At 47.0% G+C, this 26,320-nt stretch overlaps 1 protein-coding gene across 1 annotated transcript; it reads right to left on the bottom strand.

Annotated features, from left to right (window-relative positions):
- Positions 1-1,194: 1,194 nt before the first annotated feature.
- On the bottom strand, positions 1,195-17,237 carry NRN1 (neuritin 1). Its single transcript, XM_028737808.2, has 3 exons — positions 16,821-17,237; positions 11,730-11,874; positions 1,195-3,276 (listed from the first exon to the last, which is right to left on the bottom strand). The coding sequence occupies exons 1-3, from the start codon at positions 16,873-16,875 to the stop codon at positions 3,045-3,047; spliced, it is 432 nt and encodes a 143-aa protein (XP_028593641.1). The 5' UTR covers positions 16,876-17,237; the 3' UTR covers positions 1,195-3,044.
- Between the last annotated feature and the right edge of the window lie 9,083 nt (positions 17,238-26,320).

Here is a 26,320-nt window from a genome sequence, read left to right as displayed (position 1 = left end):
TTATATTATATTATATTATATTATATTATATTATATTATTATATTATATTATTATATTTTTAAGAAAAACATAATATACAATAATATATTTTCCATTTTATGGCCTTTAAAAGGGGACCACAATAAACCAATATATATATGCACCCCACCCCCATTTGTTAGTGTTGTCGACAGATCCAGGGGCATCGTTTCCAGGATTAGGAGAAGCAAAACCGACCACAGTGAGCTCTGCTCGTGGGTACATTAAGCGCACACATCCACGCAGCCTTGTATTTTGAGAAGGTTTATTGTGGTCCCCTTTTTAAGGCCATAAAATGGAAAAATATACTATTGTATATTAGATTTTTCTTATATATTATGATTGTATATTATATTACATTGTAACACACACACACACACACACACACAGAGAGAGAGAGAGAGAGAGAGAGAGAGAGAGAGAGAGTATATAAAATAACAGCTCGAGTTATTGTGTATAATAAAGATGATAAGTGCTATTGAAGTCTGTTAAGTCGCACCCCGGGTGGGTGGACAATCTAGTTATTAATTTCAGTTAGCATATGTATATCTGTAGATATATACGCTCTACCACCCCCCCCCCAAAAAAAAACCCTCGTAAGGGCAGTGCAATGCTAGTAAACATGTCCACACCCACTGAAAGTCCCGCTGAAATCAATGGGACTTACAGGGCCATCCGACACAGAAGTAAGCCCTCATGAGTTCAGCGAGACTTACTCCCAGGTAACTGAGTCTAGGGCGGCGGCCTCACCTCATCTCACGCCCCCCATCTCATCAGCATCTTAAGGATTGAGGGGGTCAAAGCGATATAGAGTCTCAAAGGTCCTAGAGAAGGGAAAGCGGGTGAACCCCCCCACCCACAAGAGCATCCGTTTGGGCATCATTGTCTCTTATGGTTCTGATAGCATGGGACTCCAATGGTTAACACCCCCCCCCCCGGAAATGGGAGCCTTTGTATTCAATGAGGTGCGCTTCCAAAGAAGCCTGCTTAGGATTCGCTGTGGAAATCCCACAAAGAGAAGGCAGCTTTTTGAAGGTAGCTTTTCATCATTCTTATAGCATCTTTATAAACCACGGGCCATTTGGAGATGTAGCCATAAACCCTCCTCCCCCCCCGGAACTCCGAGAAAGGGAAAGCAAACTACCTTATAGTGATAAATATTAAACATAAACATAAACAAAGCTCTGCATTTATTTCCACACACAAAAAAGTACCATCAGCTTCGCTCTCAACACAGCTCGGTAAGAACCCAAGAGTTAAGCCTTCATTCTGATCTCATCGATTTCAGGGTGACTCTTATTCCCTTAGCACCAAGAATTCTTGTCGCATGTGAGAATCTGGCATTCTCGCGTTTCCCCGCTTGCACCTCTTAAAACCTGCCCCGCGTCTTGCTAGGCTCTAGTAAACCATTACTCCATGTACTTGAAGAAAGCACATGTCAATAACTATATATAATATAAGCGTTCTATATTATATATACCATTATTATAATAATAATAAAATTATATATAATAATATACATTCACCTTTTCTTAAAAAATAAAACTGCATCCTCATTTCAAACAATAATTTTATTTTATACCTTTTTCTATACTTTGTAGCAAATCTTTTATAACTTTTTTTTTGCTGAATTGACTTTATAATAAACTTTCTTAAATTACATTTTTTTCTTTTAAAATCAAGGCTCTTTTAATACTTTCCCCCCAAAAAACCATTACGCTGTGTGTTAATTTTAATTTAATTTTTTTTTTTACCTTAACGTATACGTTCCCCCTCCCCTTCCCCCCGCCCCCTGTGATCTACACTGTTGGATCGTTAAGATATCGGTACGTCAATGGTGGAACACTTAAAAAAGAAGAGGGGGAAACTTTGGAAAAGAAAAGAAGAAAAGAAAAGAAAAAAGGCAGTGACAATTGAAAAAAATGCCTTGACTCTTAAGTAAAGCTCAACTCTCAGCAAACTCAGCAGCATTCATTGGGTCATTTCAGCGAAATCGCCTTTTAATGTTTGTCCCTCTTGGCTTTCCCTCGTTCGGTTGTCCTTTCGATTTCTCTCTGCCCCCCTAAGCCACACCATCAGGAAGGGCAGGGGGGCGGGGAGTCTTACGTCTTTAAAGTGGAATGGCCGGAAAAATTCTTGGAAAACAAAAGAAAACACGAGTTCCCAAGGAAAGATGATCGTCTGTGGGTTAATTCACCATCGAGCGCTTCTTCCCGCACGTGGCCAAGCGAAGGTGTATCCATTTCCGGTTCCCTTCTCCCCCTCCCCCCTCTTCCCTTTCCTTTGTTTTTCCCCCCACCCTTCTTCTTTTCCTTTTACATTTCCTCGCTCCACTCATCCTTCCTCGTTGATGTTTCCCAGAAGAGCCCCTCCGTTTGTCGCTGCAAGCAGTGTCCTCACTAGCATTCTAGTTTTATTATTACTCTTATTACCTATTAACGCTTTATTTTATTTTATTTTATTAGGAGTATTCGGTGGTGGCTCGAAGGCCGTTCCTGAGATTTCTTTTTGCACACAAGAAAGAAGGGCTCCAGCTGACCTTGGTCTGAAGAAGAAGAAGAAGAAGAAGAGGCATAAAGCTGAGGTCCGATTTTGGCTGTTGGCCGGCTTGGAGGCCTGCCATTTGGTACCATTTGGCAAATCATCAGAATGCAAAAGAAACTACGGAGGCCAAGAGAGAGAGAGAGAGAGAGAAAACGTGCTTCTTGTCGTTGTCAGAGCGGTGGTGGCGGTGGCAGTTCTTGGTGGCGGCCGTTTATCTCTCTCTTTCCTCCCCAAACCTTTCTCAGGCGGGCGTCATGGCGGGCATCATGGAGAATTCGCAACAGATCTCCCCCTCCCCTCGTTCCCCCAAAGCAAAAAAGATGGAGACTTTTCCTCTGTAAATCCAGTTCCTGGAGTAAGAGAGAAGAAGCAGTTGAGTGGGTGGGCAGGAGGAAGAGGAGGCGGGGCGAGGAGGAAACGTCATCGTTGTCATGTGGACAGGCGTGCTCTACACGAAGTGCGGGGCAGGGGGGGCGGCCTTCTAAAATGAGAAGTACGTCGCCAGGGCCACCGAGAGAGCCACCAGCAGCAAAGGGGAGGCCGAAGCCACCACCGACGAAGCCGCCCGCTGTGTTTTGCTGCACAGGACAAACAAGTTGCCTTCGTAGTCAAGCTTTTTGGATTTCTCTTTCAGTTTTTCCCAGACGTCTGTCACCCCTTCCTGGCAATCCGTGAGGGCTGTGAGGGTGCAGGCATGGAAATCGTCCCAGTACCTGAGCACAGAAGGGGGTGAGGGAAAAAAAGACAAAGGACAGAAGTCGGTCAGGAATGGTCGGCTGTCACAAGGCCCTCCCTCCCCCCAGGCCTAATCTCTAATAGGAGAGCATCCACTCTGCAGGTGGGGCTGGGAAGGACCCCTGTGACGCATAGGGAACTCTGAGCTGGATGTACAGTGGTACCTCGGGTTAAGTACTTAATTCGTTCCGGAGGTCCGTTCTTAACCTGAAACTGTTCATAACCTGAGGTACCACTTTAGCTAATGGGGCCTCCCGCTGCTGCCACGCCACCGCTGCACGATTTCTCTTCTCATCCTGAAGCAAAGTTCTTAACCCGAGGTACTATTTCTGGGTTAGCGGAGTCTGTAACCTGAAATGTATGTAACCTGAAGCGTATGTAACCCAAGGTACCACTGTACTCAGTATATGGTAGCTTCCTATGTTTATGTGTGATTCCTGCCAGCCAGCTGTTCCCTTTCCCAGGATACTCCATTCCACCCACTCTTTCCCTCCCACCCGCAACAGCCAATATTCCATGGCTACTGAGCATGCTCTGTCTACATTGAGCTGCTCCCCTCCCTCCCTAGGTTACTTTGCCGACCTTGAGATTAGTACCTTTCTTGGCTGCAGAACAGGAGGAGAAAGCGAATTCCCTGTCAGCGCTAGGTGTTTACTCAATGAGTAAGTTAGATCAATGTCACCCCCATAATTGGACAGCAGAGTTTTAAAAAATACAAAGTAATATTTGTGATACAAGTTCTTACCCAAGGAGCAGATGGCAGAACTCATCGCAAGAGAGACATTCCCACCCACCCACATAGGAGGAATGGCTCTGCCAAAACAATGTCTTGTAGAGTTCATGTGTGCATTGTCAAACTACAGTGGAATGGGCTCCTTGCTTCAGAAAACATTGCATTCTCATGCAGATTTGTTATTGATAGACTCATCCGTTAATGGACCCATCAATTAATCTATCAGTTAAAATCTGTTTCACCGGGTTTCAGCCCATTTTCAACACATAGGCCAGCTCAGGAAGATCTACTCTTGGTGGCAGCACTTCAGTGTCTCAGCAGAGTCCTTTCTTAGCCTCTGCTGCTAAGAACATAAGAAGAGTCCATTGAGTGCAGTAGCCTGTATCCAAACAGATTCTTTTAACTGGGGATGGGAGGGTTTATACTAAGGACCTTCTTCATGCAGAGGACTGCTGCACTATGAGGGTTTCCTCACCTGGAATCTCTCCCCCCCCCCCCGCCTTCCAATCACAGTGCTGTGGATATGTAGGCATGATAGATGTCTTGAGGATTCTCTCTCCCAATGTTTAGTTTAGGAAATAAATGGGGCTTTGGAATCACTCCCTCCCTTAAAGTGTGTCTGGTGGGGTAGGATGTGGGGGGCTAAAGGTAAAGGGACCCCTGACCATTAGGTCCAGTCGTAGCCGACTCTGGGGTTGCGGCGCTCATCTCGCTTTATTGGCCGAGGGAGCCGGCGTACAGCTTCTGGGTCATGTGGCCAGCATCACTAAGCTGCTTCTGGCGAACCAGAGCAGCGCATGGAAATGCCATTTACCTTCCCGCCGGAGCGCTACCTACTTGCACTCTGAAGTGCTTTCGAACTGCTAGGTTGGCAGGAGCAGGGACCGAGCAACGGGAGCTCACCCCGTTGCGGGGATTCGAACCGCCGACCTTCCGATCGGCAAGTCCTAGGCTCTGTGGTTTAACCCACAGCGCCACCCGCGTCCCTGATGTGGGGGGTGGAGAGGTATAATTCCCCAATTGTGATGGGAATGCACTCAGCATAGGCTCAAAGGGACCGTCTTCTTTGTAATTTCTAATGTTCCAGGGCAGAGTTCCTGAGTTTAAAAAAGTAGTTCTCATGAGCATATCACAAACTGTGCCCTAATTTACAATTGCATTGAAATTGTGGTTCAGGATTGGAGGACTCAAATAATAATAATAATAATAATAATAATAATAATAATAATAATGTTATTATTTGTACGCTGCCCATTTGACTGGGTTGTCCCATCCACCCTGGCCAGCTTCCAGCAGATATAAAAACATAATAAAACATTAAACATAGAAAACTTCCCTATACAGGACTTCCTTCAGATGTCTTCTACAAGTTGTATAGTTATTTATCTCCTTGACATCTGCTGGGAGGGTGTTCCACAATAATAATAATAATTTTATTATTATTGTAGAGTCTTGGCATTTTAAGGGACCCCAGGGTCATCTAGTCCAACCCTCTGCAATGCAGGAATCTCTGCTAAAGCATCCATGATGGATGGCAATCCAACCTCTGCTTAAAAACCTCCAAGGAAGGAGTCCACCACCCCTCTTGGGAGTCTGTTATTATGAAGCTCACTGGGTAACCTTGGGCTGTCATTGCTGTAAACTGCACTGAGATCTATGAATGTAAGGTGGTATACAAATTTAATTAATAAATAAGTAAAAAAATAAAATTGCTAATGCTCAGCCTAACCAACCTCACGGGGTTCTTGTGAGGATATAATGGGGGATAGGGAACTGTGTTAGCTGTCCTAATCTCCTTGGAAGAAAGGGTGGGTATCAATGTAAATGATAAATACAAATAAATAAATAGGTAATTTATTACTTCACATATTCTGGGGCTAAGTCCTGATACTGAAAACAGGTGCTAAATCTGAGTCTTCTTGGCATTAAATATTGGTACCCTTCCACACATTGGGAAGCAAGTTTGAGTGATAACCTGAGAGCCTGTGTGTGTGTGTGTGTAACAGGAATTTAATTGGGGTTTAATTAGCCCTAGGAGTAGACATGTGCTTAAACCTCAGTATTCTAAACACAAGAATCAGAAACCACATATCTCTGCATTACGTCATTTGGTCTGGATTGCACTAAATACACCTAAAGAACCGGGGGAAGTTTATTGCGGTGGGAAAGAAGCTGGTAAAATAAAAACTAAATATACAATAAAAGACCTAAAAGGAGGATTTCAAACAAAAATATTTTCCAGCCCACACTGTCAGTGTCCAAATTACATTAGCAAAATGGGGCAAAGGAAGCAAGCACAGAACAATAACAAGTGAGTGGTCCGTCCCCCCACTCACCGCAAAAAAAGGTATATGCAATGGTCTCTAAAGCTTGTTTCACAAACAGAATTATAACGATGCATTTACAGCAAGGGGATTTCACTTGTAAAGTCTAAGTGCAGCAAAATGCTGCTTGGTTGATTAAGGAACAGGGATAATTTCTGCACAAAAACATGATGTAACATAACATGTACTGGAGAGCCACAAATCTTTGACAAAGCTCCTACAAAGTCGCCCAGAGGTTATCAGTTGCATGGCTCCGTTCATTGGAGGGTGGTCAGTAGGCACATTCCAAGAACACTTAAGTCAAGGGCATAAGCAATGCTTTGGAAGGATCCTGATGTGTAAATGCTGCCACCTATTTTATGGCAATATCTACATGGCAAACTTTGCCATATTCATGAACATTTAGGCAGACTATTTTAATGGTTGCACAAAGGGGCTGGCAGCAATTCTCATTTGCATCCCAACCTTCACCTTTGTCTGAATATATATATTGGGCAAGGAACCATAGCGCCTTTGAATGAGTGCCAATGCTAACTCAGTAGAAGTTCATTCCAAGTTCCAAGAGAGTTGTCCTTAGGATCAGGTTGCTGGCAGATTAAATGGACTGCAGAAACTGGTAATTGTAGTCCAGTACCTACTTTTTTGGGGGGGTCATCATGGATGCTTTAGCAGAGATTTCTGCATTGGAAGGGTTTGAACCAGATGACCTTTGGGGTCCATTAAAAGGTAAAGGGACCCCTGACCATTAGGTCCGTTGTGGCCGACTCTGGGGTTGCGGCGCTCATCTTGCTTTATTGGCCGAGGGAGCCGGCATACAGCTTCCAGGTCATGCGGCCAGCATGACTAAGCCGCTTCTGGTGAACCAGAGCAGCGCATGGAAATGCTGCTTACCTTCCCACTGGAGTGGTACCCATTTATCTAATTGCACTTTGACATGCTTTTGAACTGCTAGGTTGGCAGGAGCTGGGACTGAGCAACGGGAGCTCACCCTGTCACGGGGATTTGAACCGCCGACCTTCTGATCGGCAAGTCCTAGGCTCTGTGGTTTAACCCACAGCGCCACCCACGTCCCTTGGGGTCCATTACAACTCTACAATTCTATGACGATATGAACTGAAGAGAGATCACTGTAGGTGCCTTCATTTTGGCCTTCTTTGGTGAACTTGATGATGGCTCACAACTGGCATCCTTGCTTGCTGCTGTTTCTTCTTTCAGATATGTTTAATAACATCAACTATTCTTAAGAGGTTGGGGTGAAAAGTGTGACCTGTTTTGGGGGCTGCTGGTGCATATAGAGGCAGAGTGCGCCTCCCCCATGGCCCCAATACTTGAATGTGTGAATGGCTGAACCTACTAAATTACCACCAGTCATTAATGGCACGAATGCGGGTGAGCTAGAAGTCACCATGGCTTAGTCCTCAAATGTTCTCTCAATGCCAGGGTGGTTTGCTGTGAACATGACTAAACACCAGGAAAAGCTTTCTGACAGCAAGAGATGTTGGACAGTGGAATGGTCTCCCTTGAGAGGTTGTGGACTCTCCTTCCTTGGAGGTTTCTAAGCAGATTTGGATGGCCATCTGTCTTGGATGTTTTAGTTAAGATTCTTGCATTGCAAGAATCTAGAAGAGCCTTGGGGTCCCTTTCCAACTCTACAATTCCATGACACGAAAAATGATGGGTGTCGTTGGAGCATGTGCAGAGTGCCTTTCTGCCACCACTGGTCTCTTAACTTGCTGGAACATTTCGATGTAATCTGATGCTATGAGATCTCCCCGGAGCGTGCAGTTCTGACCCACAAGCTCTTTCCACTGACTGCTTTTAGGCAGCCCTATTCCTTTCCTCAGTTCTGCCTGTGTGTGTTAGGTAATAATGCCCCTTTCCTTTGCCATAATGAGCACGCACCGCCTGCGCGCCTGACCTAATCTACTTGCAAGCTGACCAACTCCCCGTTCCAAGATTAGAACCGATTCCTTTTTGCAGAACAAACAACAATAGCATCCCGTCCCAGCTGTGCCGCAGAGTTGCCTTTTAGAGCAGAGTGGCGCCTCCTAATCGAGGCCGGCATCCACAGGTAAGTGCCTACATAAGGGCTCTTTTGTTCTTTTCCTCCGCTCCAAAGGATTTTAAAACGAGCAAAACCCAACAGCAACACCCTAACCCTCCCCGTTGCCAAATGTAGGCGTTTTGGCTAAGGCTGGCTATTACTCTGGATGGCTTGGGGCGGGGGGCGGTGTGTGTGCGTGTGGAAACGTGGCGCAAACTCTAATTTATGAGCACTCGGGACTGGTCTCGTGGAGTCCAACGCTGGCTGCATTTGTAATAAATAATGAGGCATGGAGATGGCGTGAAGGCTGGAGAGGGCGCCTCTTCTACTGTATTTCTGCCGTAATTGCATCTCCCAAAGGAAAACTAAATCTTCCCTGAGCTTCTTTCAATACACACACAAGGGCGAGAGAGAGAGGAGAGAGAGCGCGCGCACAGAGAAGAAGGGAGGGAGGGAGGGAGAGAGGAGGCGACCTCTCTAGAATCTAGGCGCATGATCCGTGGAGCTGCGAGGGGTTCTGACTCCAGAATCTAGGCCAGGGTGTGTGTGCGTGTGTGTGTGTGTGTGTGTGCGTGTGTGTGTGTGTGTGTGTGTGTGTGTGTGTGTGTGTGTGTGTGTGTTGGTGGGGGCGCCTCTCCCTCCAACCTCCTGCTCCTGCTCCCCACTTCCTTTCTGTCTCGCGCCAGGCATACTGCAGCTCTCTTATTTTGTATTTTTTTTGTAGCTAACTACTGTAGTTGTTCTGTCAAGCAGGATCCCAGGCAGACATTTTCTGGGAAACAACGGAGGTTTCCAACACGGCTGGGAAGCGGGAGTTGCTGTCTTGCGCGCGGGGGCAGCGAATGTCTCCGCTGAATGTACATTATGATGGCTGGGCGGTGGCTGGCGTTTCTCAGGATTGGAGGGAAGGGGTATCTTTCGATTTCTCCCCACCAGGACCGCGCCATGTTGCTGCCAACACCAGAGCATTTTGTTGCTGTCTCATATAGATAGAGGTCTAGCTGGAATGCCAGTCATTCAAACGAAATGTCCCGAGGAAAGGAATAGAAAGCAAAGGGCAATTCCTCGCTATTATATTGCGAGGTGGGACGTTGGATTTTGCAGGGAGAGGGGAAGAATGGGCAATTCTCTTTGGAATTTCGGCTCCCATCTTTATAATCAACTACACTGTTCCTCCGCCCCTATTAACAAAAATAAAACCAATAAAACTGCCTAGATGCAACCCAGTTCTAAACAGTGATTTCAAAAGCACTAATTTCTAAATGAATGGATTTACCTTTGAGGTAAATACACAGCCCAGTTTGATCTGAGCTGCTTTTATCCTCGCCCACACAATTCAAGAGGAAGTAATTTTGGATTCAAGCCGATGGGTACTTCGGATTTAACAGGGAATTAGTCCCAATGCCTTCAGCATATATATATATTTTTTTAATATTTCGAGCAAGTTAAGTTTCGGTGTCCAATTAAGCCTTGTAGAAGCCATCTTGACTTGAAAGCCATCACGTTTACAGTCCGATTCTATATAGGCAGGCTTTTTTAGAAGTAAATCCCAGTAAATCCAATGGTATCATTCCCAGCAAAACCAGTTTAAAGTGTCCAGGCTGCAGCCGTGGTGTTGGAAACAAATTTCATTTGATTCTGTGGAACATGATCATTACAGTCTGACTTGGATGTTAAGTCCAGGTAAAATGAGAGGGGCTTCCTCTGAAGGAAACATGAAAACGGTTTGGCTGCGTGTCAAGTTCCCATCTAAATAGTGGACTGGAATGGGACAACCTAACTCAAGACATTTTGGTAGAATGAAATCTTGTTTTCGAATTTTGCTTTGCAGCGAGTAGGTGGAAGGCAAATTTACGCACACAGTCTGTCCACTGGTTTGGGATTTAGATTCGGTTGCCTCGTAGAAATATGATCTCTCTCGTTCCCTCACGGGAAACAAGACCACTTGCATCCATAGCGCCTTCGGGGCTCCAAAAATGGCTTGCAAAAACCACACCAGGCTGTTCAGTTGCAGTTTAAAACTTTTTAATGTCTTCGTTTTAAAATATGAATTCTAAAGGGATGTCCTATAAGGAGGCTTGGGACAGGGAGACCTATGTTTGAATCCCCGCTCTGTACTGCACAGTAGGGTTGTCATATTTTGAAGGGCAAAAAAAGAGGACGCTATGACGGCTATTCAAAGCAAATGAATGCAGTTTGTCTCAGATTCTACCCCTGAAATAGAGGACGTGTCCTGGAGAAAGAGGACACATGGCAACCTTAACTGGAGCAACTCTTACAACGGATGGGGTGGGGATCCCAACACAACACCACATTATCACGATTCAGTTTAATATGGGCTGTACTGTATTACATTACACACACAAAACAACACTATAGTAAGTGACCACATGGCATGACAAAGCAGACATTTGTACTGAAATTATAGTGTGGTGCACTGTGAGATTACATCGCAGTTTTACATCACATTCTAAAACTTTACCAGCCCTCACTAGCATTTTAAAGCATTATCCACCCCCTTTCGCTCATTTTGGGTAGCTATTCCTCATCATACCTTTAGATAGAATAAACCCATTCCGTTAAAAGCACTTCCTAGTGGACTAAGGAGACAATAGAGCCGGACACCTCTGCTGCAAGCCTTGTCTCAGGCACTGAAAACTACCGTTTCAAACCCCAGAGGGATAATACCAATTTTTTGGGGGGTGGAAGCAAAGTTGTTGTTCCTATGCATTTTATGTGCATGACGCTATTAATTGAGCAGGCAGGGATGTGAATACTGTCCTGCTGATTATTGTTACTAGCAAAAAGAAATCAGGAGGAAAATAAAAGAACCATCGCACAATGTAACAGAATAATAACAATAATCTGAAAACCCCTAATTGTAACAGGGCCTAGTGAGAGCCGAGATATGAAATGCACACATATTTGGAAGCAAATCCCGTTGAATTCTGACAGACTTTACGTTCAGTTCTAGGTGCTTAACATCGGGGTGTTAAAACGACGAGGTTGTTGCCATTTACTTTAACAGGGTGAAGACTGCGCCCAACGGATCCATGCGTGCTTTGCATGGTTATATTTAGCTTAGCATTTCAGTCTGTTGAGGATTAAGCCTGTGCAGCGTGCAAGCAAACTACACATGAAAGAACAACTCCTCTGGCAAGCTGGTAGCCTTTTGTCTGGCTACAGAGCTTTAGGTTCACATGACAGTAGCATAGAGATCTCAACAAAAAGTCAAAGCCCCACTCCCCACAAAACACACTCACACATGCATACAGTGTTATAAAGTAAAGAATCACCGTGAAGAGCCATAACAAGAAGAGGTGCACCTACCGGCAGATTGTTTCGAGATTTCTCTTGTCGTCCAGGTCTTGAGGGTAGGTGGCAATCTTATTGCCCATCTTGAGCACACAGTTCGAGAAGCCCTGAAAGACCGCATCGCACTTGCCCGCTGCTCTGACTGCTTGCACCAGGTATGCTGGGGAACAGATCAGCACCACGTCAACTGGACAGCTCCTAGCAAGGTAAACAGCGCGCGATACCCAACCCTGAATTCCGACTCCAGAGAACTGTGATCAATCCTATCCATCACACTTCATCTACGCACGCATCTACACGCGAGCGCGCACACGCGTCTCAAAGCTGGAAGAGGATCTGCTTTGCTTTGTTCTCATCACAAAAGTCATTTTCCCTTTCAGGATCGTTTAATTGGATATATTTTAAATGGAGATCACACATATCAAACCGTCTTTGGCACTTCTTTTTAAAGTGTCCCTTAAATAAACAAATATAATGCAGTTGCATCACTTACAATAATAGCAACCTCATTTCTGTCAAGTTGTTCCATATAATATCTATATATGTATAATATCCTCTTAAAGATACACTGTTTTGAATTATTTGGAGTGGAGTTTAAAATCTTTCTCTCCCCTCCCCCGTTTCTCTAAATTTCGCTTACTTTTTAAAAGCAAAAGTCAACTTCAAAAAACGTCAAATTTATTTCAGCAGTTTAGCGGTAGTTAATAATCATTACGCTTAACCTTCAAGTAGGTTGTAGCAATCTGCAGAGCCTTTCAAAAACTGAAGCTGGTGGGTATTTTATGGTGAAAAATGGAACTGATGGAGGAAAAAAAGTCTGGAATAGAAATCACCAGGCATACATGTAGGTCTTCTCTTCAACAAATTGTTTCCTGCAAGAAAACCTTCCCCCCTATTTCTTCCCCTGTTGCATGGTGAGAATTGTGTCAAGAACGGGCACCCACGGACCCGCCCCCTTTGGAAATGCGATATAGTGGATGCAATGCAATGCACTGGGGAGAACAGTGAGTTGCTTAGTCGCATGTGAATTCCTATTAATGTGTAACTTGCATCAATGAGAACCTAAAGGGAGGTTGACATGTTCGGTGCATGCTTAATCCCTCGCTCTTGGTCCCTCCTCCTCCTCGCCTGTGACTTCCCCATTCAGGTTCTTCCACTGAAGTGGAGACAGAAGAACATCCTCTGGGCTCACCCTGTCTCATTTAATCTCTCCACCACTCGCCTTGGCTGAGTTCTCCCCCGCCACCCCAAGAGCGTCTGCTCTGCTGTCTCTATCCACCACACACATCATCGACACTGATTCTCCACTATCCATCTTCTGCCTCTCGCCGTGAAATCCCCAAGTCGCTCTGAAAGATCTGCAGGAATGCTGAAGCCTGGAGACCCTTCCCTGGGGCGCGCGGGGGGGGGGCACACGGCTTCCTGACGTCTCTTTTGGGTGCAGCAGACATCACATCAAGGGTGGGGGGACACCTACAAATCTGAAGGACTTCGTTGTTCATTCTACGCTTTCCCAAAGGGAAGCTACCCCCAACCCAAGGCAAAAGGCTCTTTGATCATGATGGTATATTGCACTGGGGGTGAAATCTCTCTCTTCATCACTGCAACGCGCTCTTTCTCTCTCTCTCTGTCTGTGAGTGAGCGGGGTGGGGAGTAGTTGAGTCATTTTTGCTTGCGCGCTGATGAATTGACTACATTGCTTTCTCTCTCTCTCTCTCTCTCTCTCTCTCTCTCTCTCTCTCTCTCACACACACACACACACACACACACACAATCACACATATTAAAAGCAGCCGCAGCAGCAGCAATGTCTCTGGCTTTGCAGGAGCAGGTGTGTTGCTAGCGAGAAGCATACGGGGGCTTTATCCCTACCAATCCTGCAGCAAATGAAAGGGAATTAGCGTCTTGTTGGTTTAATTGATCACTGGCTTGATCCCCAGCAAACCGTCCGCGGCTCTCGTTGCCCAACGCCACAGCCTTCCAAAGCAAGCGGGTTAGGGAAAATGTCCATTTCCCCTCCACCGTGTGCTTAGTGCGCTTGCCCAGACATTTACAGGGTAAATTAGAGATTGCAAGTAGAAGAGAGAGTTTTTATTTATTTATTACTCCTTTAGAGAGGATCGAAGCGAACCATTTAAAGGTGTGTGTGTGTGTGTGTGTGTGAGGGGAAATCGGTTCTGGAATAAAAGAGGTCCTGTCCACAATGCTGAGTGTCGGTGGAAACCCCCCTCTTCCCTCCCTCCCACTGATTTATGGCTAACCTGATTTAGTAACCACCTCCCTCCCTCTCTAACCCACTCCCCAGCACGTCAAAACACGCAGAGGCTGCAGACATTGGCTGCCACACACACTGGAACCTACAAACAAATAACACACATAGGAGACCATCCCCAGAGTATAGCGCGTCCTGTTAAACACACACACACACACACACACACACACACACCTTGCGTTTTAAAGCTGTCTCTCCTCGGCTGAGGCATCCTGAAAGGGCATGTTCCCAAAGGAAAGTCTTCGGCCCACGTATTTGACGGTCTTCCTCACACCCGCCCGCCTTGCAACCAAGTGTGAAGGGTGGCAATGACGATGCTAACCGGAGGAGTGCTAAGAATAAGCGCCTCTCCTCTCCCACCTGTTCAGTTGACCTGGTAGTGGCTGCCACAGGAAGAGAAGGGATCATGTAGCAAACAACATTTTGCTCCTGAAACTGACCACCATCCTGCTGCCCCCCCTAGAACAACCATCAGCACCTTGGAGAGCGCCTTCCCTCTTCTCCTGCCCATCACGTAGGGTCGTTTGCTCTTATGAAAGGTTGACAAAACCTCATTCACAACAGCGTACAAATCGCACACGTGATTTGGGCTCTTTTGGCTGTTGTTTTTTTTTTTTTAATGAAGCTAAAAGCACGGTAGATGTGAAGAATGTGTGGCAGACACACAGACACGTGTGTAGATGTGTGTGTGTGTATGAGTGTGCGCGGGCACTCTTTTTGCACCTCCTAGGTCTGTTTCTGTTTTTCAGAAGGTCTTCATCTTCCCACCCACCCCCAGCATTCGGAGTCCCTATTTTTCCTGCCTTGTCTCATTCAGCAAGCCTTTTTTTTTTGCCCCCAAAGGTCACCCGTTTCAGGCACATTCGAGGCACCAGGATCAACCCGCAAAAGAGGGCATATATTCTGAAGCACACACACATCCTTAACTCATAGTATTTCCCATTTCCAAACCCAAATTCCAGCACTCTGCCAATAGAAACGATATCCAGATGTTCAAAGCCCGATGTTATGTTACTGTCTAACACCAGGCAAGATTTTGGCTTGTCTAATGGTCATGTTGTGAGGGGGAAGGAATCAAAACCTTTTGATTCCTTCTGGGAAAAGTGATCCCGGAAAGTCTGCTTTGTTTTTCCATCAGTCCATCTCCATAGCTGCCTTTCCTATACAAACACACACACACACACACACAATATACATATATTTGCGTGTGCGTATCCCTCCCCGATTCTAGCCTTCCTAATTTCTGCATGAGGACTATCCTGACTTGCAAATGGTGAAAGAAACAAATGGACAAATTCATTTCCGAGGACAAGGGCAATGCCGTGTCTCTTCCTGGAAAATAACCTTAGCCGGACATAGAGGCAGAGGCTATTTCTTAATATGGAAATGCACACAGAAGTGAAATTCCAACGTTGTCAAGACACAACCTTAGGGGATCTTTACACACACACACACACACACACACACACACACACACACTCCCAGGATGGCCCTGCACGCAATTAATTCCATTCTTGCTTCTATTTTTAAGTTCGTATTATTTATTCGTCTGTATTATTATTATTATTATTATTATTATTATTATTACTCCAGGAGTCGACAATGATCGCTTTCCCCCACCGCTCCCCAGCCGCCTCTATTTCTCAAAAGCTGCAGAGACAGGCGACAGAGCGAGAGAAAGTGAAATAAACCCGAGATCTGCAGATTTGGGACAGGGAGCTAGAGGGGAGGGGAGCGTTTCCGAAGGGGGGGGAGGGTTGCAGTTCTTTAAATCTACATCCATGACAAACGTAGAAAGGGCACGCTTCCCAGTTAAGCTGCCAGTCGAATTTACCTTTCCTACCACCGCAGCAAAACAAGAAGGTTTCGCCTCTAAATGCTGCTCAATGCAGAACCCGAAGTGATGCTTAACTTCCAAGGAACCTCCGAGGCATAAACTCCCAACAGCATTCAAACGAGGACCCTTGAATAGCACATCAAACAAAACCAGGGACAAACCAGCCCCGGGTCCCCCTCCCCAACGTGCAATGAAGTCCGTGCTATTTTTAGTAAACCCCCGTCCAAATGTAAGTATTTTAAAACAAATCTTTTAGGGAGAGAGGCTCAGAAAACCCGAGCCACCTTAGCCAAAGATCGCCTTGATTTCTCCTTCCTTCTTCACCGTTTGATACAAGAGGCTCCTTTTTCCTCCTCTCCAGTATACTTTTGTAAAACGATTGCAGTTGGGACAGAAACTTCAAACTGCCTTTTGATTTTCGTGCTTTCTCTCTCCCCTTTTGCAAATTCGGATTTCCAAGTGGTGGAATTACATTGTTTTGTACCAATCTCTCTTAATTTCTCTTCCCTCTCCATTTATTTCCTTATTATTTTTCGGCCCGGAGGTTGGGGGGGGGGGATGAATTTAGCTTTGGACAAATAGGATGCAGCCCTCCAGAGATGAAAGCTTTTTGTGTGCGCGCGTGCGTGTGCGAATATATTTGGGGCAAGAAATAAGCAAGACAGCAATGCAATTGAGGAAGGGGTCTTTTTGGGCAGGGGGAAGGGAACTAAAGGGGGAGATTTTGAAGCAACCAGCAAACTGTGTTTTCTCAAACAAAAACGAGGAGAGAGACATTCGGCGCTGCAGACCTCGTATTGCAGAGTCTTGTTGTCACAAATTATTGGCAATCTTTGGCCAGCAATAATTTGCCTATTACGGGTTGCTTTGCATATATATATATATATTTGCTTACTTACTCCATGCATACTTTGGTGCATTTGAAGGCAACCCTCCCCCTTTCAAAATCCTACCCCCCCAATCCCTTGCTTCCATAAGAAAGTGTGAGTCCACTTACCTAGCTGCACAGCGAGGACCAGAGAAATGTATCTGCCGTTCAACTTAAGTCCCATCCTATATTGAGTACAACCATTTGCGACTGCAGATCTTTCGTATCTCTTTCTCTTCCCTGTCTTTCTTTCCTTAAAGTGTGACTTGGGGAAATGTGGGGGGCCGTTGCACCCCAGGCATTGCCAACTAGTTCCGAGCAGCCGAGAGACTTTTTCTTTCCTTTCTGCTCTGCCCTGTTCTTTTTTATTTTTTAAACTATTTATTCTCTTTTTTCTCTTTCCTCCTCTTACAACACACCGACACGCACACCGAGCTGGAGAAGAAGAAGAAGAAAGATCGAGGGAAAGGGGGCAGAAACAGACCGAGAAGGAGAGAGGGAAGGCAGAGCAGGGAATGGTTCACTCCATTAGGAGGGGGCGGAGGAAGTGAAACCTCACGCCCACAAACAGCCCTGACGTGAGGGATGACACTGAGTGATATTTTTTTTCAAAAATAAAAAATGTGCACCTTGGAAGAGAGAAACGCCATTTATAGACATTGCAAACTGGATTTAGCCAGCTCTTCCCTCTCCACTATTACGGTTTCCCCTTTTGCAGTCGCCGCGCTCCGAGTGACCCCGAAAGACCTCTAGGGAGCGCGTGGGCTTCGGGGCGCACCACGGCGGGCGCCAAAGCGCAGCAGCACCCGCCCCCCTCCTCTCGCCTGGTCCAGGCCCCTTTGCCCTGCGCTCTCCCCATCTTAGTGCAGTCGCACCTTTGCTTTCCCCTTGGCCGGGCGAGGCTCCAGACAGGCCTGCAGGGGGCGCTCTCTCTCTCGACCACCGCCGGCGAGACGGTCTCCTGGCGAGCAAACAGGCCAGGGACTAGGCGCGCGTGGAGAGAAAGGTGGTCTCAGGAGGAGAGCAACAGGCGCAAGAAGGGCGCAAGGCAGTGGGTGGTGGTGGTGGTGTGGGGGACGGGGTGGGATGGGATGGGCGCCCCCTGAAGATTTCTGCCAGGCAAGCGATTGCCCTGATTGTGGGGCTCAGTGGAAAGATGGAGCAACATTTGCATTCGTGGGGAAGGAGAGAGGAAAGCGGCGAGTGGTCCCCTTAGGGATGAACCACACCGTCCCCAAAGCAAAACGCCCTCTCCAGCTAAGTTTATTTGTGTCCACACGCGCAAACGTGCCTCACCACACATCTCCCGGTTCTCATCCATGTCCGTGTGTCCCTGGCTAACTCTGAAAGGCTGCATCTGCCGCCGCCCGGTTATGTAATGCGGGAAAGCAGCGCCCAGGTGGGGAAATACCAGTCGTAATGCCCACGCTCTTGGCTGCGCTCCTGCTGCGGGTGGGGGGCAGCTGGGGGTCAGGTGGCTGCAGTCAGGGCAGTTCACCTGAGCGAGAGCAAACCCACAGCGCCTGCCAATTCAGGAGAAATGTGCCCCCTTGAGCGCAGTGTGGTTTACTCTCGGGGAGGCGGCGGCGGGTGGGAGTGGAGGTCTATAGGACTGCAGTCTCGGTCGGTTCCGAGTAAACCTGCGCGCTGGATTGGGTGGGAGGACGCGCCCGAACTTCCTTTTTTTAAGGGTTAGGGTCTCCTAATAATAATAATTGTGTGTCCGCACACACCCACACCCGTGTGTACAAATCAAGGGGGGGGGGATTTCGAGTGCTTATCTGTCTGATCGCGTTGCAAGCTAGCGATAATATGTTGATGTGGACAAGACGTGCTGGTAGTGAGCTCTCTCTCTCTCTCTCTCTCTCTCTCTCTCTCTCTCTCTCTCTCTCTCTCATGGCACCACTGCAGAATGTGAGAGCTGTAGCCGGAGTTTTATAATCAGGTGAGGCTTCTAGAGGCGCCTCGGGGAGGAGGATCACGGAGGGGAGGGGGGGCTTTGCAGAGAAAGATGGAGAGGAGCTACAGGGGAGAGGGTGGTGGGGTGGGGAACACGAGCGTGAGCAACCGCCCGTCCTTCCCTCCATCGCCTAGGTGGGGATAGCACGGTAGAATCCCCCTCCCCCGCCTCCCTCTCCCTCCCCCACCCCCACTTCTCCGCAGCAGCTGCGGGGGCGGCTGGTGCCTGCCGTTTGGTGGATCTGTCCAAGTCCATCCCCTGCAGTGAGGAGGAGGAGGAGGAGGAGGAGGATTCTGGAGTCTCCCCTCCCCCACACTCCTTTAGCTATGACGTCACCTGCAAGTGGCAGGAGGGGAGAGCTGGTTTGTCCCGGATCTGGTGCCTGCTCAGAATTTTAATAGGCCTCTCCTTACAGGGGCCTGCTGCTCCCTCTCTAGCTCTGTCGTTCTGAGGTTTGGCTCAGCAGGTCCCTTGTCTTCTTGCATGATGCAGCCTAGGTGAACCACAGAGGTGGGCAGGTGGGTGAAGGAGCGGGTTTCATCCTGTCCCTTCCTTCCCCAAAGGGCTGGAGCAATTGCCTGGCATGGAAGTGGCACAGGGCAGCAACAGGAAGTTCTCTCAGGAAGGGGATGCAGCCATCTTGTTTCTGTCAGAGGTTCGTTGTTTGGTTGTGAGCCCTTGAGCGAGAGTCTTAGACCTCTCTTGGTGCTCAAACAACAACAACAACCAGTAATGGTCTGCAGCAGGGGCCCTGAAGGAGAGTTTGCCCGTCATGACTTTGGCTACTTCCAGCGTCTTGCTGACTAGCAAGTGCGATTCAGTCATATAGGTTGCACTGTTAAATTGGATTTGGCACTCTTGTGGACTGTAAGGAAAATGACAGGAAAAATGCACTGGAAAGCATGGGACCGTTAATGGTGATGTTGGACGACATCATATAACCAATCAAAGAAATTGGACTGCAATTTCCACATGAATGGGGTGGATAACATTCAGGCTAAATGCTTAATAAACAGCTTGTCTAGAACAGCTCTCCCTCTGCAATGCCCAGTTGTATATTCAGGGCAGCCATTTCCATTTGCATGGGGTGACATCAAATCCCAACAGGTCTGACTCATGCCCCAAAGGAACTGAGTCCTCCTCCCACATCTGTCCCGCAAGCCACCTTATGATCCTTTGCATAGGGGGGTTTAGCACACATGCAAATGTTCCTTCTTCGCACTCACAGAATTACAGAAAGAGGATCCCAGAGGCTAGTCTGGGAGGAGGGTCATATTCTTTTGCACCCATTGTGCATTGTCAGTTTTGCAATAGAGGACGGAAACTTAAGGCACAATCTTAAATACAATAAGCTCTTGTAAAGCAAGCCGGTGTAAGTGAAGTTGGTGTAAAGTTACACCAGATTCAAACTTGGTTCAGCTGTGAGACTGCTGCTGGCTGAACTGGCTCAAGCCTAAAAGGTAAAGGTAAAGGTACCCCTGCCCATACGGCAGGTAGCAGCACACGGAACGCTGTTTACCTTCCCGCTGCTAAGCGGTCCCTATTTATCTACTTGCACCCGAAGGTGCTTTCGAACTGCTAGGTTGGCAGGCGCTGGGACCGAACGACAGGAGCACACCCCGCCGTGGGGATTCGAACCGCCGACCTTTCGATCAGCAAGTCCACCCGCGTCCCCCCGGCTCAAGCCTAGCAGAAGCCAAACATGCCTCTGAAATGGTGTTTTGAGGTACACCATCCTTTTTTGCTGGCTTAAATTACACCAGGTTGGCAGATCACATGAAGGAACAGAAAGGGCTTTAGGATCCAGTCTAAGCTGCCTCTCTGCTCCCACCCAGAATTCCCCTTTTGGAGGGCTTTTAAGATCCTCTGGACTTGGCACAGCCAGCTGAGTCCTGGCTTAGTCAGGATTGGGGAGATAGGCTGGCATATCTCTGGCAAAAGCCCAGCTGTGGCAGGAGCCTCCCAGCTCAGCTGTAAATCCATTGGATCCTAACCCACTTATAAGATTGCTTGCTTAGGCCCCAACTAGACAAGATGCCATTTACTCAACCAGCAACTACATTGGAAGCTTCTATTGCAAATGGGAGCTTTTATTTCATTGCAAATAGCAGCGTGCTCCCCCCCCCCCCAAACGAATCAGAACCACAGGGGGAAGAAAGGGTGAAATCCCTCAAAAACCCCATTGAGGGTCCTGATTCAGGTCAGGGAGCCACTTGCACCTACTATTTACTTTAAAAGAGACATCACTTTAAAAAAAGCCACCTGAGATCCAAATGTTCTCATGGCAAACCAGTTGTACCAATGCTTTTCTTTTAAAAAAAATACAAATAAAGACTGTGGATTTGCTCACTGCCGCATAACTGGATCTGCTTCTAAAACTCATTTCAGATTTTAGATGAATTAAAAGTATGAATAGAAACCAAGGGCTGCTAACTGCAACGATGGTCAAAAAGTCTTTGTCTCTCCTGTCCACTAGAATTCTTTGCTTTGGCTTCTCAGCTGCTTACTCAGGTAGAATCCTTTATTAGCCAGTACAAGATCATAGGCAATACACACTGTGATTGCCCAGGAATCCAGCTAAGAGGTCCTGGAGATAGACAGCTGCTGATTATGTACCCAGCAGAGTGGCCAAACATCCAGGATTGGTTTTGCCTTTGCAAGAACTTGTCTGATGACCAGGAAAGGGATTGCACATAATTTGGGAACTGAGGTCCCAGGCATTTTTTCAGCTCTGTTAGGAATGCTGCTCATCTATCAAGAGGAAGTGAGCAATCCATCCTGCCACCCTCATGCCTCTTTTCAACTTTATTGGGTTGTGAGCTGTCACCTGAAACAGGTTGTGGGTGCATTGAGAGACAATGGAGTGTGCCTCCAAGGGAGAAGTCAAACCGCTGCATTAGCAGCACCAAAGTGACCTTCCATGGTGTGCAAGCCTGGGAAGTATGCATGGAGGTCCTGGGCTGCCCAGATGTCAAGATCTCCCCTCTCAACCCAACTGATGTGCTCCAAAGGAAAGCTGAGCAATAGGCTTGGCACTAGCTTGGCTGCAGGAGTTGCCAGAAGGAGGTGTACAAAGCCCCATCCAACCACTTTAGGGACTCCACTCTGGATTTGTGTAGGGTTTACTCCTTTGCCTTTTCTCCTCCTGAACATATCCCATAGTGCAGTGGAGGTTTAAAAGTAAAGGTAAAGGTATCCCTGACAATTAGGTCCAGTCGCAGATGACTCTGGGGTTGCGGCACTCATCTCGCTTTATTGGCCGAGGGAGCCGGGGTACAGCTTCTGTGTCATGTGGCCAGCATGACTAAGCTGCTTCTGGCAAACCAGAGCAGCACATGGAAACGCCGTTTACCTTCCCGCGGGAGTGGTACCTATTTATCTACTTGCACTTGACGTGCTTTCGAACTGCTAGGTTGGCAGGAGCTGGGACCGAACAACAGGAGTTGGCAGGAGACCACAGTGCCACTCGCATCACTGGTGGAGGTTTAGGATCAGAGTTTTCCTTCTAGATGGGCTAGCTTCCCAGGTGATGAGCCCCATCTGCTCCTCACTTCCTCCTCTGCAGCACATGCAGAGACTGCCCTCTTGACCTTCAAAACCACTATTAGTCTTCTCCGCTCAATCCACTGTAACCTGCATTCAAATGCAGAGGAAGTTCCTAAACCACTGAGGGTTTGAGACTCATCGGGTCTCCTCACCTGGTGTAGCCAGCCAGTCAAACATGTTCTCAGGGTGTGGCCACTGTCGCATGCTGACAGCTTCTCGGCGCCACAGGAGAGAGCTGAGTGCAAAGGTGGGCAAACTACCCCAGAAGAAGAAGAAGAAGAAGAAGAAGAAGAAGAAGAAGAAGAAGAAGAAGAAGAAGAAGAGTAGTAGTAGTAGTAGTAGTAGTAGTAGTTTGGATTTGATATCCCGCTTTATCACTACCTGAAGGAGTCTCAAAGTGGCTAACATTCTCCTTTCCCCTCCTCCCCCACAACAAACACTCTGTGAGGTGAGTGAGGCTGAGAGACTTCAGAGAAGTGTGACTGGCCCAAGGTCACCCAGCAGCTGCATGTGGAGGAGCGGAGACACGAACCCGGTTCCCCAGATTACGAGTCCACCGCTCTTAACCACTACAACACACTGGCGCATGACATGTCCTCCACCAGAGGTATTACCTAACATCCCATAAAACAGGTAGGGCAGGTAATAAAACTGAGGAGGAAAAAAGTGAGGATCTCGGTGACGGTGCTTTGTTTCATCTTTAACAGTGCTTCTATAGATGCTTTCTGCAGCAGGCTGGCATCCAAATGTCTCAGGAGATTTCTTCACTTTGCTCTGGAGAACTGTACACTACAAAATCCTGCGCTCTGTCTTAGAGCATGTGCTCTGCATGCCAAAGGCCCCAGGTTCAGTTCCTGGTATCTCCTGCCTGAAACCCTAGAGAGCCACAGCCAGTTGTGTAGACATGGCTGTGTTAAATGGTCCAATAGTCTGATTTGGTCTACGACAGCTCCCTATCTTCACATGTCACTGCTTTCCACTTTCTGCTGCATCCAGACATTTTTTTACAGCAGCATAGCCCTGCTGCACGCATTTCCTCAGCTGTCCTTACCAGCAATTACCTAGTTATCACCGCCACAGCACAAGTGCTCTCCCTCCGGGTTCACGCTACCAAATTACCCCCTTTCCTTCTATTTCCCTACCACCAAATTACCACCTGTGTGGTCAGCTCCTCCCTTCGCTGCATAACACAGCACAGATAATTACTGCCCTTCACTCAAATCCCATGGCTTAAGCAGCAGGTTGTAGGTTTTGAGAGTAATATGAGGCTGCTGCTGTTTGCCAGCCCCTGTACTTCTGATGAGTAAATATAATGAAGTGGTTGTACTCTAGAAAGGGAGAGTGCCAAACAATATAGCCCTGCACTAGATGCACCAAAAAGGGGGGCTGGAGCTTGTTTTGTTCTGATTCTTTTATTTTAAGAAGGGAGACTTTTGAATGACAGGGAAAACAAATAGCAGATTGAAGCTGCCCCATACAGGGATCAAACCTGCAGTCTTGGCATTATCAGCACCATGCCATACCAACTGTGCTATCCAGCTGACATGTCTGTGGTTGCACTATAAGGCTGCAATCCCAAACATGTCTAAAGCCTCATAGGAAAAAATGGGACTTACTTCAGAGGAAACGTACATAAGATGCACTGTAATACCAGGGCTTTCCCCTCCAGGGGGAACTCACAGGAACTCAGTTCTGGCACCTCTCAGGTGGGCACCATTGCCATTCTAAGAGAACAAGGGAGGTGTTCATGGTGAGTTCCAGCACCATTTTTTCCTATAAAAATATCACTGTGTAATACCATTTTATCGAACGATCCATTATCTACAGGTCCTGCACTCAAAAGTTGAATGTAACGTTGACTTTGGCTAGAATGCACATTCACGTTAACCCTCCTCCCTTTTGTTGCTGTGATAGCAGGATTAGCAAATGTCGTATCATGGCTTACAAGGCATTTTTCCTGTATATTTGGGCAGAGAACAGTTACTAAAATTTACCTATTTTGGTGCAGTGCAACATGACCTTTCTGGGACCTTGGCCACATAGATTTTTGCCTTGCCGGCATATGTGAAATAATTCTTCGTAGGTAACGGCTGACAAAGAGACATGTCCATAGCACCCTTGTGATTTCTTTTTCTTTTTTTAGTGGAGGGGGGCAGCTTGTAGCTTGCACAGACATTGCATCAAGAGAGGTGGGAAGAAGTGGGGACTAAGGGCATTGCAAGTCATCGTTTATTTGCTTATTTATTAGTCTGGTTAGCTGCTTGTTCCCCAAAGGTCTCCAAGCAACTTACAGCACATTTGAAGACATAAACATTAATAGATTGTGCCACTAACAAATTCAAACAAAACAAAAACAAATTCATACAGCTCCAACACCCACAACCACCCACCAGTATGGTCAGCATAGATAGGTAAAGTTAAAGGACTCCTGGACGGTTAAGTCCAGTCGACTTCAACTTTGGGATGCTGCACTCTTCCTTTCTGGCCAAGGGAGACAGCTTTTATCCACAGACAGCTTTCTGGGTCATGTGGCATGACTAAACTGCATCTGGTGCACGGAGGACTGTGACGAGTGCCAGAGCGCACGGAAATGCCATTTACCTTCCTGCTGCAGCTGTACCTATTTATCTACTTGCACTGGTGTGCTTTCGAACTGCTAGGTTGGCAGGAGCTGGGACAGAGCAATGGGAGTTCACCCTGCCATGGGGATTTGAACCGCCGACCTTATGATTGGCAAGCCCAATAGGCTGAGTACAGGGGTGCAGGTGGGGCTGCGGCGCTTTTCTGGCTTCTTAGGACCATGTGCTATTGCCAGTTACCAAGAGGGGGAGGGACAAGCAGCAGGGAGCTTAGCAGGGAGCAAAAGCATCATTGGGAGTGTTGCATGGTACAGTGTCTAGTTAAACTATGGAATTCATTCCCACAAGGGGTAGCGATGGCTTGAAAAAAAGAATTTGACAAATGGATGGAGGATAAAGCGATCAATAGCTACCAGCCATTTACTTCCACAGTCTGAGGCAGAGTGCCTTTGAGTACCAGTTGAAGGGACAGGTGGAATACAGACAATGAGGGATAAACTAAATTGATACCAATTTTGTGTGTGGGTGTGGAAGAGGGGGAAACTCAGAAGGTCTGGGACAGGCATACCAGATATTCCATAGCTAACCAATTTTGCTTTCTTAATAACAGCTCCTAGAATACATGTCACTTTGCAGCTGCTTGAGTTGTGGCGATAAAATATCTATTGACTGCATTTTCAAAGGGGCAAGGCCTTTAACAGTAATCAGTAAACCGAACCATTCATTTATTTGATAGATTTATTGAGCACCTATTGCCAGAGCCACTATCGAACTCTAGTAAAAGCCAAAAATGAATATTTGAAAACTTCAACCTGAGTTTTCTTGTAGGGGTCAGTATTGTTCTTTCTAGGAGGTGAACTTCAAAGACAGAGAGAGCTTTAGTAAATACTAGCTGCTTTGCTGACAGCACTTGTTTCCCTTTTAAAATGTTCGTTTGCCACCTTCTCATTCTGCAGCGGTGCATCCACACATGAACTTCTCAGTCTAGTTAAAACTGGAAAAATCTACAGTCAAGGAACACCAAATGTCACAAGAAGGTGGTCAAGCTTTTGAGTTTTGAATTCTTAATTGTGCTGGATGTCAAGTATGGAGGGGGGGGGGCAGGCATAGTGTTAAAGGCATCAAGTCTGCATATGTAGTACTCAATGTGGGTGGCGCTGTGGTCGAAACCACTGAGCTTCTTGGGCTTGCCAATTGGAAGGTCAGCAGTTCGAATCCGTGCAATGTTCCCGTTGCTCTGTTCCAGCTCCTGCCAACCTAGCAGTTCAAAAGCATGCCAGTTCAAGTAGATAAATATGTACCACTGTGATGGGAAGGTAAACGGCGTTTCCATGCACTCTGGTTTCCGTCATGGTGTCCTGTTGCGCCAGTGGTGGTTTAGTCATGCTGGCCGCATGACCCGGAAACCTATCTGTGGACAAACGCCAGCTCCCTCAGCCTGAAAGTGGAGAAAAGCGCCGCAACCCCATAGTCACCTTTGACTGGATTTAACCGTCCAGGGGTGCTTTACCTTTACCTTTTTTCTTCTTTTTTTTCTAGTGTAA

Source organism: Podarcis muralis, chromosome 8 (genome assembly GCF_964188315.1).
Source record: "Podarcis muralis chromosome 8, rPodMur119.hap1.1, whole genome shotgun sequence".
NCBI lineage: Eukaryota > Metazoa > Chordata > Lepidosauria > Squamata > Lacertidae > Podarcis > Podarcis muralis.
This window is presented reverse-complemented; position numbering and strand designations above follow the sequence as displayed.

Coding starts and splice junctions, on each gene's coding strand:
- NRN1 (XM_028737808.2), bottom strand. CDS start 16,875: ATGGGACTTAAGTTGAACGGCAGATACATTTCTCTGGTCCTCGCTGTG. Junction 11,875..16,820: donor GGTCCTCGCTGTGCAGCTAG/GTAAGTGGACTC, acceptor TCTGTTCCCCAG/CATACCTGGTGCAAGCAGTC. Junction 3,277..11,729: donor AATCTCGAAACAATCTGCCG/GTAGGTGCACCT, acceptor TTCTGTGCTCAG/GTACTGGGACGATTTCCATG.